The sequence below is a fragment of the Kryptolebias marmoratus genome, linkage group LG1, assembly GCF_001649575.2.
Source record: "Kryptolebias marmoratus isolate JLee-2015 linkage group LG1, ASM164957v2, whole genome shotgun sequence".
NCBI classification, from domain to species: domain Eukaryota; kingdom Metazoa; phylum Chordata; class Actinopteri; order Cyprinodontiformes; family Rivulidae; genus Kryptolebias; species Kryptolebias marmoratus.
The window spans coordinates 13,378,088-13,392,887 of record NC_051430.1 but is presented as its reverse complement, the minus strand read 5'-3'; the positions used below and the strand labels follow the sequence as shown (position 1 = coordinate 13,392,887).

The window sequence follows — 14,800 nt, the reverse complement described above, 5'->3', positions numbered from 1 at the left end:
TTCTATAAATCCTTTGTTTTTATTGGTCTTCAGTAATATTCTAATTTTCTGATATGATGAATTTGAGATTTTCATTTGTTGTCATTTGTAATCATCAAAATTAAACGAAATAAACATTTGAAATATATGAGTTTGTATGTAATGTATGAATAATATATCGGTCCAGTCAGAATCAAACCCCTTTCTCCAAACTGAGGTTCAAAGAGCTATCTGCAACAGGTAAGATATTGATTGTTCATATCCTTTATTTTATTTTATTTTTTTTGACAAAACCTCACTTCAGAAATCTGAACACTGGCTTTAGGCAGAGGTTTAGATGTAGCTGAGAGTTGTGCAGAAAAAAAAGTGGAGAAACTCCAAACAGATAAACTCCCTGTTTTATATTTTATGTCTTATAACCAAAATTAAAATTTGGAGTCAAAGTGAAAGATTTCCCTAATTAAAGAGGAACATGGAGCAGATATAATACTTTATCTTTTACCCTTTTTTTTTCAATAACACATAACTATGAACATATTTTAAATAATCTCTTTTATTCTTTTTCTAAAGATTTGCATGGTTTTACTGATTTAAAGCATCTTATTTCTCTTGGGGGATTAAAATCTTGGCCACAAAAGCAGCCAGCTTTATCAATTAATTAGAATGAAACTGTCCCCAGCATCCTTTAAGGGCTTTGATTATTAGCAGCATGGGTACCTGTGCATCCATCACAGATGTGGGGGAAACGCTGTGCGACACTAGGTGGAGGCACTAGGTGGAGTTGTGGTGCTGAGCTGCCTTTTAACGCTCCGGCTCCTCGCTCGCTCGCAGAGGAGCTGCCAGCCATGTCCCACCGAGTGCACACATCTGCAAAGTTCAGTGAACAGTTCACTTGAAGTCTCCTGGCTGTTTGACACGTGTCCAATTAGGACTCCACTTGACTTTAATTAAGCTGGAGAGGGGGAATCCTATACTAACATCATCTTTAACCCCACCGATAAAAAAGCTTTAAATAAGAAAAGGGAGAGGGAGAGAGGGAAAAAAAGTGAAAACATGAGGGTGGTTTTACCAGGCTGAAGCCTCTCGGGAGAGGTGTGCAAACATGAGTCACTGACAGCACCACTTGCCATGCTTTCAATCCAGTGAAGCGCAGAGACTTGCTATTATAAGACCACACTCGCTCCTATAATTGATCTGCCTCGACAGACGGTGTACTCCACCTGAATAGACTGTAAGCACTGAAATATCCCTGTTAGAATTACTGATTGTGGACTCAGTAATTCAGCCTAATGGGACACATACACTGTAAAAAAAAAAAAAAAAACGAGCCAGTGATTAAAGCTACATCAGATATAACACATGCACATAAAACCCGAGAGCTCTGAAGGATGCTCCGCTCCACTCTGCATCTGCTGATGTAACCACGGCGCTCATTATGGCTCATGCGTTCGGAAGATCACACGCAGGTGGGCTCTCCGTTGGCTGAGGTTCTAATCACACCACTTTCTATAAAGGGAGATAATCAAGGACGGGCCGAATCAGGTCACCCGGGCCGCCTGTAATTTATTGCCGGGGCCGGTTGCTCCTTTCCTAATGGCATCTGCGCAGAGATGGTGTAATTTACAGGTTCACAGCCACGCCGGTCAATGACAACACAGGACACACTCACGGGCACTCTCGTTGTTCTGCTGAGTACTACCCCACCACCACCACCACTGCAGGAGAGCTGTCGACTCCACTTCTACGTCTGAGCTTAACACGGAGAAGGGGGAGGCAGGCCCAACGATGCCGGCCTCATCTCTTTCCGCCTACACTCGGAGAGCGAGTAGCCAGGAGGAAAGAAATCGATACAGCTGGCAGCGGTTGTCCTCTTGCCCTTTTGATGCTTCTGCATAAACAGAGCCACTTTGCAGTCTTGAACTCGCACTAAACACTCTCACTTTCTCGCCTTTAGACTTCATTAAACAGCAGCAGCGGCGCCCGTGGCCGTGTGAAGTTCAAGATTGCGTTTCAGTGTGGACGGCTGTTAAAAGGAAACAAAACAAACAAAAAAAGAAAAGAAAATGACAGAAATAGAACATGAGAACGGTCTGAGAGAAGAATGTTAGAGATTTATCTTCTAAATCTGGTGTTTGTGTGTTTGTGTGTGTGTGTGTTTTAAAGAGGCTTGAGGTTGGTCAGGATGGAGGCCAGCGACCACAAGGTCAGTCAAAATTCCACAGAAGTATATTAAGACACCCATCTGTCAGCGCTCAAAGGTTCACAACACTGTGGGAACGCGGGTAGATGGGCCACGGGTTTTCGGGGGCCGATTTATCTTGTAAGAGTGAAACAAAGCACCGAATCAAATCGCCGAAGTCCAAAACTGTCGTCATCTCTTGGGAACATGTCTTACAAATTTATTGTGCGTGACGCCGAGGTATGTGCGGTCCCTGTGGTTTGGACACGCTAAAAACTGCTGGGTTGTTTCGATCGCTCAGATCGCTGAGTTACAAGTGTTGCCTAAAAGGTTGGGGTGGTTTGACCAAATATCAGGTCAAAAGGTTGTGGCCCAGTGGTTCGGTCAGTCGTTCCTCACAGACCGCCATTTTAAGTCCGAAATTGACCAAATCTGACCCGGCTGGTCCTCTGCTTTATGTATTAAAGCTAAGGTGGTAAAAACAGCCTTGGTTGGTTTTGGTAATAACTTTAGTTTGCACTAGTCAATGAGTTTTGTTCCCCAAGAAAACATCATCTGGTGCTAGCTAGCTGATGCTAATAGCTGTTAGCACTACCTCGCTAGCGCTAACCAAGGTTTTCAGTTTCTAAGAACCCAGACTTTGGGTTATTCTTTTAAATTCAACTCTTTTGGAGCTCTAATTAATCTAATTACTCAATTAAAGAAGAAAACAAATACAGTGTGCTAGGTCACACTGTTAACCTGCTGAGTTAAACCGGTGCCGGGTTACAAATTGGCTTGTTTTTAACCCAGCTGTTTTTAGTGTGTGCAGTGGGGGGAAAAAAAGAGCAATGTACAGCTTTTTCACAACATGAACAGCATTGTAGGCAAACTTGGAGAAACCACCATTTCCAGCGACTTCCGAGGCCGTACAATTAATAAAACACTGTCGTACATTTCAATTGCTCTTCCAAAACGTAAAATGTGTAAACATTAGTAATTTTATTCATCATTGTCACTCGCATGGTGTTTGTTTGACCTGTTCAAGTCTGATAGAAAAAAAAACACTCCTTGTTCACCATTTGGCCAAGTTTTATTTTGCAACGTTCTGTTTTAAAAGCTGAAAAGCCAACTCAAATCCCAGGTGTGATAACGGTATATCTGGTTAGGACAAAAAAAACAAAACAAGTTGAGGTATTTGGAATTTCAATCTTAAAGCTGACACAAAACTTCCATGTTTGAGCTTAAAGAAGAATACCGCTCGAATGATGACAGTGATTACACAGCATCTCCTTTCTCTGACAGGGACAGCTGGTGGATTTTAATGGTTGGAAGGTGTGTGACAGGTGGGGGCTCCTGTGGGCGACTCCCAGCTCCGAGGATGCAGCAGCAGGTCCGTTGGAGGCTTTTGTTGCAGAGCTTGGCCACTTTAGCGCCGCTCGTTTTGGCCCGTCCGGATCTGCCGCCGGCGGGGCCTTCGGCTAAGGCTTTCCATTCCCTGCTGTCTCTGGAGGAAGGCGTCCTGGACAGAGCCACGGACGAGGAGGGGCTGAGCCTGCAGGAAGCCCCCCTGCTGTCCAGGCTCAGCGTGAGGGCCTGGTTCTGGCCCTGAGTCTGACTCTGACTCGCACTCAGATGGTGGTGGAGGTGGTGCGTTCGGGGAGTCGCCCTCAAACAGTGAACTCCGAGTAAACTCTGGAAAGCTTTTTTAAACTCCTGGTTGGAGCACGGGTAGATGATGGGGTTGATGCAGCTGTTGAAGTAGCCGAGCCAGAAGGTGATCTTGAAGACCGTGTCTGAGGGTCTGTAGGCAGGGAATATGGAACCTGTGGCGACAGTCGACACACATTTGAGAAGGAAGGAGCAGACATCTGAAATAAAATAAAACTACAGCCAACACAAGCACATTTGTAATGAAACAAGGAAGAGGATCTAAGAAAAGCAAATTACCTACAGCAGGAAATAATCAACAACGTCATCAGGATTAATTGTTTTGGGAGCTTGAATGTCTGATTTCATGCCAGTCAGTGCGGTAGATGCAAAGCTTATTTTAGCTACAAATAAGTGACAGGTGTTAATGTGCCAGTGAGGACAAAAAAAAAGTAATCAGATTTCCCAAATCAGTCGGAGTAATAGCTCAGCTGCAAAATAAAAGTAATAAAGTGACTCAGATATTCTGTACACCTTCCCCGAACCGTTCAGATTCTATTTTAGATGTTCGATTGCCACTTCTGGTGTTTTTCATTAGAGGTGTAATGAATTAAACATAACCCGCAGCCCGTTTTCTTCTGCTGCTGCCCATGACACTGTTTCTGTTCCATAAAATTTCCTCTGAGCTTCCCCCCCACGTCCCGTCAGGTTTGAGGCGACAAACCGCGCTTCCTTTGATTAGAGGAAGCACTCGTGAGTGCGAGGGGGATCTTTAATGAAGAAGGTAATGGCTTAAAAGGCACATTACATGCAGGCGTGTTCCTTATTGTTTATGCTGGTGACTTGGCTCGTATTCTGTGGCTGACAGAGAAACATTACAGTAAGTTAATGCCTTCCTGCCACGTAAATCTTACAATCTGTCGTGTTTTCAAAGTCAAAAGAACATTTTGTTTTTGTGTGTGAAATTTAGAAAATTTTCTATTTGACCATCTGCTGCTGCTGCTGCTGCTGGTGATCAAACTTATGATCACACAGTATAAGTAAAAAAAAAACAAGAAGTGAAGGCAGCGATAAACTGTTTGAGCACATTTTATCCACAGCAATACCACAAAGAAGAATTCCAATATTGTCAGGACTCCCGATAGATTTCTTTCTTTTCCTGATGCTAAAAATAGACGGGTTAGATACATGTATTGTTGGTTAAAATCAATGGAGCATCTGCGGCTGTGCGGCTCCGTTTTATTTCACGTTCAGTCGCACCACAGCGGGTTCTGACAGAGAAGAAAGCTCCTTCGGACTCAGTTGCGTAATGTGCCGCTTTGCATGTTTTTTTCGTAACTGATGAGATTCTGATCATGCAGATACGAAAAACATGAATTCTTAGGAATATTAAAAGAGAGAGAGAGACACACAAGAGCGGGAGGATTTGCTGCACACTAGAGTACCAACGTGGATGCAGCTGTCAGCCTCACAAATGCAAAAATACCTCAAATCTAGTCCAGCGAAAATTATTTAAAGCCTCATAAAATAAGTTTTGACAACCTCATCTGGCAACGAGTTGAGTGTCTGGGCAGCCGATGAAGGCTTCCACAATTTTCTCACAAATAAAAGGTTTCTCTCTTTAGTTGCTTCATTGTTTTGTTTTTGGTTTTACAGCACTAAAAAACTACTTTCTGGTTTGTTATGGCTTGGACGACTGGCTCCAGATGAGTCTCTGCCAACAAGCCCTCGGCACCATTCATGTGTCTCGAATATTTGACCCTCATTATGTTTGAATAGAAGCTGGCCAGCGCAGCGGCCCAATGTGGGGTTTGGAGCAGATAATGTTGCTGGTCGTGACGTTTGAGGAGCCATTTACTCGGTGAAGTGGTTCTTCAGCAGCGATACGATTATCACAAACCAGCTCTTTCCCCAGTGGGCGTGTTGGTGTTAGCAGTCTTCTTTACCTGTCCAAGATTTCTGTCGTAATGTGTTCGAGTTTTAGTGCATGACAGAGAGACAGCAGGTGTGGGTTCTTCGTTCATCAGTAGCTTTGAAGACAGACAGTTTATGTAATGTAACAACAGCCTAAAATAAGGTTTAACAGCCAATTAGAGTGAATCTCCCATCATTTGAAATGGGCCGCTGTGAAGACTAGAGTCAGTTAAACAAGTAAAATGTTGATGTTTCACGTATCTTTTTCAGACTGGGATCTCTGTTCCTCAATCAAACTTTGTGTTTCCTGTTTTTCTTGCTGAATTTGCTGTGGAAACTTCGTTGGTCTATTTGGCTGGCGACTGTTTCAGAAAAGCTGAAGCAGGAACAGTCGTCCAAACAAGGAGCAACTTGTGGTGCGCATCCAGAGGAAGAAACTGTCGAGAGCTCGTCTTCTGGAATAACGTCATTCTTTGGAGAGATCCGACACGTTATAAACTTCCTGGGAAAATGTCAGGCAGGGACGTGAGTTTGCCACGTGCCAGCTCAGATTAGAAGCAGCTGACCACCTGGTTTTTATACCTGCTACGTCAAATGTGACCTATAAGATGTTTCTTTTTGCTCCCAATGTTCATCAAATCGTCTTTGAAACCCACAAGTGAGCGTAACAGCTTTTCTGCACGTTAGTCAAAGGTATTTGAACAAATTTTATTCTGCTTCACAATGTGAAATAAAGTGACAATAGTTATGGTTAGACAGAGCAGACAAAGAAATTGCAGTCTTCTAAGACTGGTGCAGGATTTTTTTTTCTTTAATTTAAGAACTGGTTCCTATCTTCAGCAGTCACTGTGTGAGAGGCGGGGGACACCCTGGACAGGTTGCAAGTCCACTGCAGGGCCACATGGAGACAAATGAGACAAACAACCATTCACACTCTTACCTAGGGACTATTTAAGAGTTACAGATTAACCTAACATGCATGTTTTTGGTCTGTGGGAGGAAACCCATGTGCACACAGGGAGAACCTCCAAACTCCAGGCCAGGACACAATCCTACAACCTTCCTGCCAGGAGGCGACGACTCTAACCACTACGCCGCTGTGCCACCCTGAAAAACTGAATTCCAGTGAATAAAAAAGAAATGCAATCACACGTTCTGAAACAAAGCAGAAAATGTTGAGGAAATAACAACAGGCAGAAGAAGAAAAGAAACAGCTGAAAACCTATAGAATAAAGGAGATCGCACAGACTAGACAAACACAGACAACCTGCCAAAGACTTAGGGAAGACACAAAAATTAAATCATAAAAGGGTTTTTGAAAGGGAACAGGTGAACCAGGAAGACAAAAGTAATCATAAAAAGGATTTGAGACTGTATGTATAATTCTGACCCTGAGTGGATTAAAGACAATCCACACTAAATTCACATTTGTGCACCCAGTCCCTGTTTTGAAACATGCCTAAAGTTGTGTGGTGTTTAATCACTCCACCCTGGAGAACGAGTGGTTCAAATCATTCATTAGAAGCTTGAAATTATTATGACATTCATGCCCATGACGGGCGTATGTAAACCTCTGACCCCGGCTGTATTTCACAGGCAATAACCTAATAACTCACACCAAGACTGCTTAATTAGCAGCTCATTTTACACTTTCATGTGATCCTGCACTGGGACTTCCAAAATGTCCCGGGGAGAGTAGGACAACCCAGAAATAAACATTACGCCTCACAACTCGTCTTTTTTAAAGATCGTATCAAGGTCCCACGCTTTGTTTTCTCTGGTGACATAACCATGTCAGTCAATCCTAAACGAGACAGCTCTGTGTCACACCTCTGGTGAGTCATCGCTGCATCTAGAGTCATTCACAGACTTATGTGGTATTAGCGCCGGAGCACTGACGAGCCGAGGGTTTCCTCCTTTAACAGCCAGGAACCAAAACGGCAGCAGCTATAATGACAAGCGTGAGAGCATGGAGTAAATAAAAACACATACGGGATGTGTGAGGGTTTTGAAACACTTCGTATCTTCTTCATTTCCTGTCATATTATTACCGATGGCACGCGAAGATCTGACAACCCAGGGGGTTATTCTCTTCCTCCCCCCATTTCTCTCCTTTATGCAAGTCCTCATCAAACATATGGAGCAACATATGAGCTCTGACTCCACTGTGATGGTCTTATCTGTCACCGAGGGGACGACCCTGTGACGGGGTGAGTCACAAACGGGATGGACAGAAGACGGAGGAGAGGAGAGCTGGTCTGACAAGTCAGACAAGATGCTGTCTTTTAAATACGTGTGAGTCTGAAATACTCTGAGTTTGTTTACACACGGAGAGGACAGTGGGACGTCAGAGGCATAAAAGATTGATGCAGGCTATTTTTAGGTCGTCTGCTGTTCCATTTACAAGTGTACGCTGCTCACGGATTGTCTGGATTCTTGTAACTTCAGCGTGATCCCCGCAAAGGGGTAATTTAATTACCTCCATCTGACCATTAAACGTGCAAGCACTTAAAACGCTGGCAGCAGCCTGGATCAATGGGTGGATCTGCAAAACGAATTAATGAGGAGGTTAAATAGTTCTCCGAAGATGGTCTGACTCAGGCTTAAGTGACGTAAGTGGTCCAATATACTGAATAATTCTCATGGATGACAGTTTAAAGGCTTTGGATGTGATTTTTTTCTCTCTCTCTTCTTAGAAACAACAGTTGCATTTTGGTAAAATATGATCATTTCTTTCTTCACCATATACCACTCTGAGCGGCTCAATGTGACACGAAAGACAAGAGACCATTAGTTTGACTTAATTCAGCAAACAGGTTGCCAATAAGGCAAGTTATTCTGACTATAAGTGACAAAATCTGCATAAAGACTAGAAGAGGTTTTGTTGCAGCCTTAAGCTGCTTTTGCATGAATTTGATTCAATTTTCCCGTCACACAAACACAGTGACGACTGGAGAAACAGATGCTGCAGAGATTTAGCTTTTATTTGATATTTAAATAAAGATAATGACTGAAGATTTATGAATAGCAAAGAGCAAGATAGAATTTTAAATAGCTAAAAAGGCTCGATTTAAAAAGGGGTTTCTGAAACAGCAGACAGATTTTACACAATTACACTTTATAAAAGGAACTGTCCGAGTCATTCAGTCACCGGGGCTCAGTTCACTTAAAGGGGCAGCTGATAGCCAGTCACTTAATACCCCACACCAGCAGGGGGAGATAATTGTGGTTATTCCCATCCACATATGGTGAAGATGAGTGCCAGATTTCCAGACCATCAGCTTCTTTTTCTTTTGGCTGTTCTCTTTTCAGGGGTCTCCACAACAAGTTGTCTTCCTCCCCCTAACTCTGTCTTCTGTGTCCTCTGTCCTCACTCCAGCTACCTCCATGTCCTCTCTAACTCCATCCATATATCTCCTCTTTGTCTTTTTCCTGGCAGCTGCATCTCTAACATCCTTCTACCAATATACCCACTGTCCCTCCTCTGCACATGTCCAAACCATCTCAGTCTGGCCTCTCTAACTTTATCTCCCAGTCCTTCAACCTGTGCTGTACCTCTGATGACCTCATTCCTAATCCTGTCCATCCTTGTCCCTCCCAAGGAGAACCTCAATATCTTCCAGTTCTGTCTCCTGTCTTTTTTATCAGCGTCACTGTCTCTAAACCATACAACACAGCTGCTCTCGCCACTGTCTTGTAAACCTTTCCTTTGACCTTTGCTGCCACCCTTTTGTCACAAATCATAGCACTGAATCAAAAGCCGGCACACCGACGGCACAGGTCATTGAGAGGAGAGCCGAAGCAGTGGGCATATCCTCCCTCTCTCCAGGCGCAAAGATCGTAGATGTCCAAGCTCAAACAGGCACGGGATACAACTCGACCCACGAATAACAGTGCAGCAGTCATTAAGTTCAAGGAAAGGAGCAATTTACAACAGGTGCCATTGACACAAACACATTATGTTCACGCCAAAAGCACAGCAAGACAGTCGAACACCAAAATACAAAGATCACACTAGTAAAAAAGCACTACAAACCCAAAGGAACACGACAAATAAACACCACACTTGTCTGTGACAGTTTCTGTAGCCGTGCAAGAAATAATTCTGCTCAACACATAACCTAATAAAACCTGCATTTTTAAAAAAACCCTATTAGAAATAATGCATACTAAGAAATAAGTTATGTTGACTAAGACATGTCAACATGTCATTTAGTTTGGATTTCTTCTGCAAATAAATCACCAAATATTTTATTGGAGGGATATTATGAGCCAGTGGGACTTGGAATTACCAAACTTAGCAGGGCTCAGACTGACTTCCTGATGGATTACAACTTGTTGCCTGACTTTGGTGATTTACAGCACCAGGACTAATGTTTGGGTTGGACCAACGCTGAGTCATCTGTCATTCCGTATATGGGCTGAATCATTTCTGCTGGTCGACTTTATTTTGGCTCACAGGAATGCTGGATACTTGGGATAAAGTTAAAGCATTTATTAAATATTTAAAATATCCAAAGAAATTCCATAAAGGTTGACCTGCCCAAAAGAAAAATGTTCTGACCCCAACAAGTCCGGGCGTTACAAAGATGTTGGGCCCTGTTCATACCTGCCACTAACATCCATGTGTGAGTGTTCACACCTGAAGGAAAATCAGTCTTGATTGAGGACACATGCTTGTATTTAGCACCGTCCAAATGCAAGACCAGGATGAATGTTGGTGACAGGTGTGAAAGGAGCCTTGGGCAACATCTGGCTCACAAATTTAGGAATCGCATGCAAACTAAGCACAATATTACTCACCGATGGGAAGAACCAGGAAAAAGGGCAGCCAGCACAAGATAAAGCAGCCCACCACGATCCCCAGGGTCTTGGCAGCCTTCTTCTCACGGGAGAACTTGAGCAGTCGCAGGGCGAAATGAGTGCGGCTGCGAAGGGCCTCGTCCTCGGACGCAGTCGTGTTTCCACGGTGCATCCTGAGAATCACTTGCTCCGAGTCGGACTTCTCTGTCTTGTGGCCCTCCTTCAGGCCCTGGCTCTCCCTGTGAGCTACGACATAAACCCGACAGTACATGACCAGTATGATGGTCAGGGGCAGGTAGAAAGAGCCCACGGCTGAGAAGATTGCGTATGCCGGCTCCTCCGTGATCTTGCAGACCGACTCGTCCTCTGGAGCTGGCTCTTTCCAGCCGAACAAGGGTCCGATGGAAATGACGACAGAAAGCGCCCACAGCAGCATCACGGCCAACAGAGCCCTGCGTTTTGTCATGATGGAAGGGTAACGCAGAGGGTAGCTGACTCCGATGTAGCGGTCCACGGAGATGACGCAGAGGCTCATGATGGAGGCCGTGCAGCAGAGCACGTCCACAGCTGCCCAAACATTACAAAAAGCTCGGCCAAACACCCAGCGGTCCAGAATCTCAAAGATGGCAGAGAAGGGCAGCACGGTGGAGCTCAGCAGCAAGTCCGCCACTGCCAGATTCACGATGAAATAATGCGTGACTGTCCGCAGGTGTCGATGACAAACCACAGAGAGGATCACGAGGATGTTTCCAATGACACCAAACAGGATGAACACACCGAGGACCATGCCCAGAGTCACAGTTTTCACCACACTGAGCCCTGGTACCAAAATGTGGCTGCAGTTGGAGCAGTTCTGGCTCAGAGAAGCTGGGGTCATGTTGTCCAGCAGAGGACCCTTCAGCTCCAACACTTGGCTGGGACCAGACGCTGTCCCGAGCAGCAAAGGTAGGCTGAAACACACCGCAGGTTATGAGGAAAAAAGTGGCATCTTGGCGTTCTCGCAGAAGCCATTAGAGTAATGATCACATTAAGTCCATCTTGTCAAAACATAATTTGAATGATGACGCCTCGAGCAAATGAGCCATTATGTTGGCGAGGCTTCAAGATGCTTGTGAGCGGAGAATAAATTAGGCAAATGAGGACCACTGCGCTGAAACCAGGTACTCCGTCTCATAAATGTTTGTGACGCTAATACTAATATTACAAAACATTGTCAGAATGGATTACAGTGAGGACAGACACATGGGCGTGCTTTGTGTGCGCCCGCTTGGCAAAAATCTTACTTTGGCCCCAAATGTCAAGCGTGTCGTAACAAATGCTGAGATGGGAAAGCACTTTTCTGGGCAGAGTGGGAGGCGAGCAGTATTCAACATCAAGGCTCTTCCCGTTGAGTGCGTGTCAAGCTTCAGCACTCGGTGACGGCATCCAGTGCCTTTGAAAGGAGAGACAGAAGAATGAGCTTTGAGAGAACTGACGCAGTCACCACTTTCAGTCAAATGCAGAAGCATCTATCCACATTTTACCTATTGAGCTACTATTGTGTTTGTAGGTGTTCCTTTTTCTTTCTTTCTTTCCGTGTTACCACTTTCGGCTGCATTGAGTCTGTGGGCGAGGAGCTGTGTCTGAACTGCAGCTGCTGTGTGGTCAGCAGGGTGAGCAGAATCAACTTGCCTGTCGAACAAAACGGGAAGCGAAGGAGCGAGGAGAACTTAGGTCGGCGTTGACTATTTTCCAGCTTTTCCGACTGCTTTAAAAACATCGCACAAGTTAATCTCTGTCCAGGTTCAGCTTGAGTCAGAATAGCTGGAGTGTGAAGAATGCAACGTTCTCCATTAGGAGACCGAATGTGTATTTTATCCCTGTTTTTGTGGCAGTAAGAGCCTTTTTTAAAAAAAAAAAACAAAAAAACAACTGGACTTTTTTTTATTGTGCTCCGAAGACGTTTTTGCTTCTTATCCATGGAGCTTTCTCACTTCACACTGAAAAGTACGGCGTTCCAAGATTGAAAATTGCAGTGAGGCGCTCCGTTAATGCACATGCGTTTTTTTTCATAAAAAATGTTTTGGTCACACGCACGAAGGTAGAAATTGGTGCGAAAACCGGCACGGGATGTAAGTTCTGGACGACCATCACGAGGGAGAGTGATTTGCATGCGAGTTCAGCTCGCTTTGTCATATTAATGCGCACAGATGCAAATCACAGATGGAAAAATAAATCTCGTTTGTGCAGATTAACTGAACGTAGATTAGACTAAGACTGATAAAGGTAGTGATGTAATGTTGACAAAGTTTGGATTTTCCTAAGCGGCTCGTTTTAAAAACAACACAATTTTCACCTTTGAAAACATGTTAAATTAACATTGAATTATCTATCATATATCAAATAAATTAAAGCTACTGCTTCTCACCAAATAACCACTGACTAACCTTTTTTTCCTCCGCGCCCCACAAACCTCGGCTCCACACTGCACGTTCAGCTGTTTCTCATGTTCGACTGAGTTTTATAGCCCATTTCATCCTATAGCCTCTGTGCCAGCACGGGGTGAAAAAGCCTGCAGGAGCCATCATAACACGGCACCTCAGCAGAGCTTCTCTCGCTCAAGTCGAAGAGGGGAAAAAAATATTACCTATGAGCTAATTATGAGAGTTAGATGTTTATAAAAAAAAATAGAAGCAGCCGTGAAGCTCATTCATACAGATGGAATATTTTTAAAAAATGTTTAAAAAAGGTAAAATATTGTTGCAGTACTAAATTTTTTTATTACTTTTTCATGGAAAGCAAGGAAGAATCTCAGCTGGCTGAGTTGACAGGTTCAGTCAGGTCCTGTCAAACCTCGCTCTCTGAAGCGTTTTAGGCTCGAAAAATGAAATTCTGGGGTTGTGTGAACTGTTTTAAGTTGAATTTTACGCTTATAGCTAGTTTTCTACAGCCAAAGTAAGCAGGTTTGTCGTATTAAAGCAATAATGTCAGAAATTAAAGGGATAATCTGGTCATTTTTGAAGCAACGTTCTGTTAAATAGTTAGTGATATAGAGCACGGAGAATGGAGAAAAGGGCAGAAGATACCTCCAGGCTGGACTAATGACTAGCCAAATGAGAGCCCATTTTTTATCAGTTTCTAGGCTTGTATACACTTTTTGCATAACACAGTTTGTTGAGTTTGTTGCCATTATTTCAAGCAAATAGTGTCCTGTTTTACTACACAAATACCGACCTTAGACTGTCATAAGCTGAAGCTGCAAATGTATCAGTTCACTGGGAGTTGAGTAAACTTTTGGCTTGACTAGACGCAGGTGGACCGTTACATTCAGCAGCCTCGGCACCAATTTGCCCAGCCATTAGCCTCGTCTGGACGAAGACTTTTGCCCTTTTCCTCCACGCTCTGCGCTCTCAGACTGATGTCACGGCTGATGAGTTCCTAACGACTGGCAGAACATTGCTTTGAAAACGACCAGATTATCCCTTTAAAGCAACTGAACACTGCTAATTATTTCAAAATTAACCACTCTCCTTAAAATGTACTTTACCCCTTTTGACTGAATAAAGATTGTCCCAAGGTAGCTCTCCATACTCCTGAGGCCAGGAGGTGTCAATTTTAATTAACATCAAGCTCTTTTTGCTCCAGGTGCACCAAATCTTTTGAATCCTTCACCATCCATGCGGTGAAAATAAAGCTTCAAATTATATTCTTATTTTACATAAAATAAAACAAGTTCAGTGCAACCAGTTGACATGTCTAAGTTAAGTAAATCTTATTTCTTGGAGCGTTCAGGTGATCCGAGCTGACGAAGCCAGTCACGAATATGGTATTGGTGGCTGCTCTGTGGCTATAAATAAAGATTGAAGATATTAGCTATCTTTTTTTAATGAGTCCGGGGGACATGGAGTAGTATTTTGATTGATTATTCTATAGGTTGCGCTCGTTTCCTGCTCTAATCTGTTTGATATTCAGGGCAGCACACATCTACAGTGGGGGAAGCCGAGTGAAAGGGCAGACATATATGGGGCGCCGTTTGTAAAGGAGCTTGTGCTAAAAATTCATGCCTAAATTTTGTCACATTTAGCTTCTGCTACAAATTCATGCCTAAATTTTGTCACATTTAGCTTCTGCTAAAAATTCATGCCTAAATTTTGTCACATTTAGCTTTTGCTAAAAATTCATGCCTAAATTTTGTCACATTTAGCTTCTGCTAAAAATTCATGCCTAAATTTTGTCACATTTAGCTTCAAACACTGTTTAAAAATGTAGTGTTGATTTTCTGATGTCACTTTTTACAACATTTAGATTTAACATTTA

The 14,800-nt window shown here is 43.5% G+C and overlaps 1 protein-coding gene across 1 annotated transcript; it reads right to left on the bottom strand.

Moving 5' to 3' along the window:
- Positions 1–751: 751 nt before the first annotated feature.
- On the bottom strand, positions 752–11,413 carry adra1aa (adrenoceptor alpha 1Aa). Its single transcript, XM_017417162.3, has 2 exons — positions 10,505–11,413; positions 752–3,963 (listed from the first exon to the last, which is right to left on the bottom strand). Exons 1-2 carry the CDS (start codon positions 11,379–11,381, stop codon positions 3,416–3,418), a joined length of 1,425 nt encoding a protein of 474 aa, XP_017272651.1. The 5' UTR covers positions 11,382–11,413; the 3' UTR covers positions 752–3,415.
- Between the last annotated feature and the right edge of the window lie 3,387 nt (positions 11,414–14,800).

What these genes read in the sequence shown, in the direction of transcription:
- adra1aa (XM_017417162.3), bottom strand. Translation starts at nt 11,381, where the DNA reads ATGACCCCAGCTTCTCTGAGCCAGAACTGCTCCAACTGCAGCCACATT. An exon ending in TTTCCTGGTTCTTCCCATCG is followed by an intron (nt 3,964 to 10,504) that starts GTGAGTAATATT and finishes CTGTCGCCACAG; the next exon opens with GTTCCATATTCCCTGCCTAC.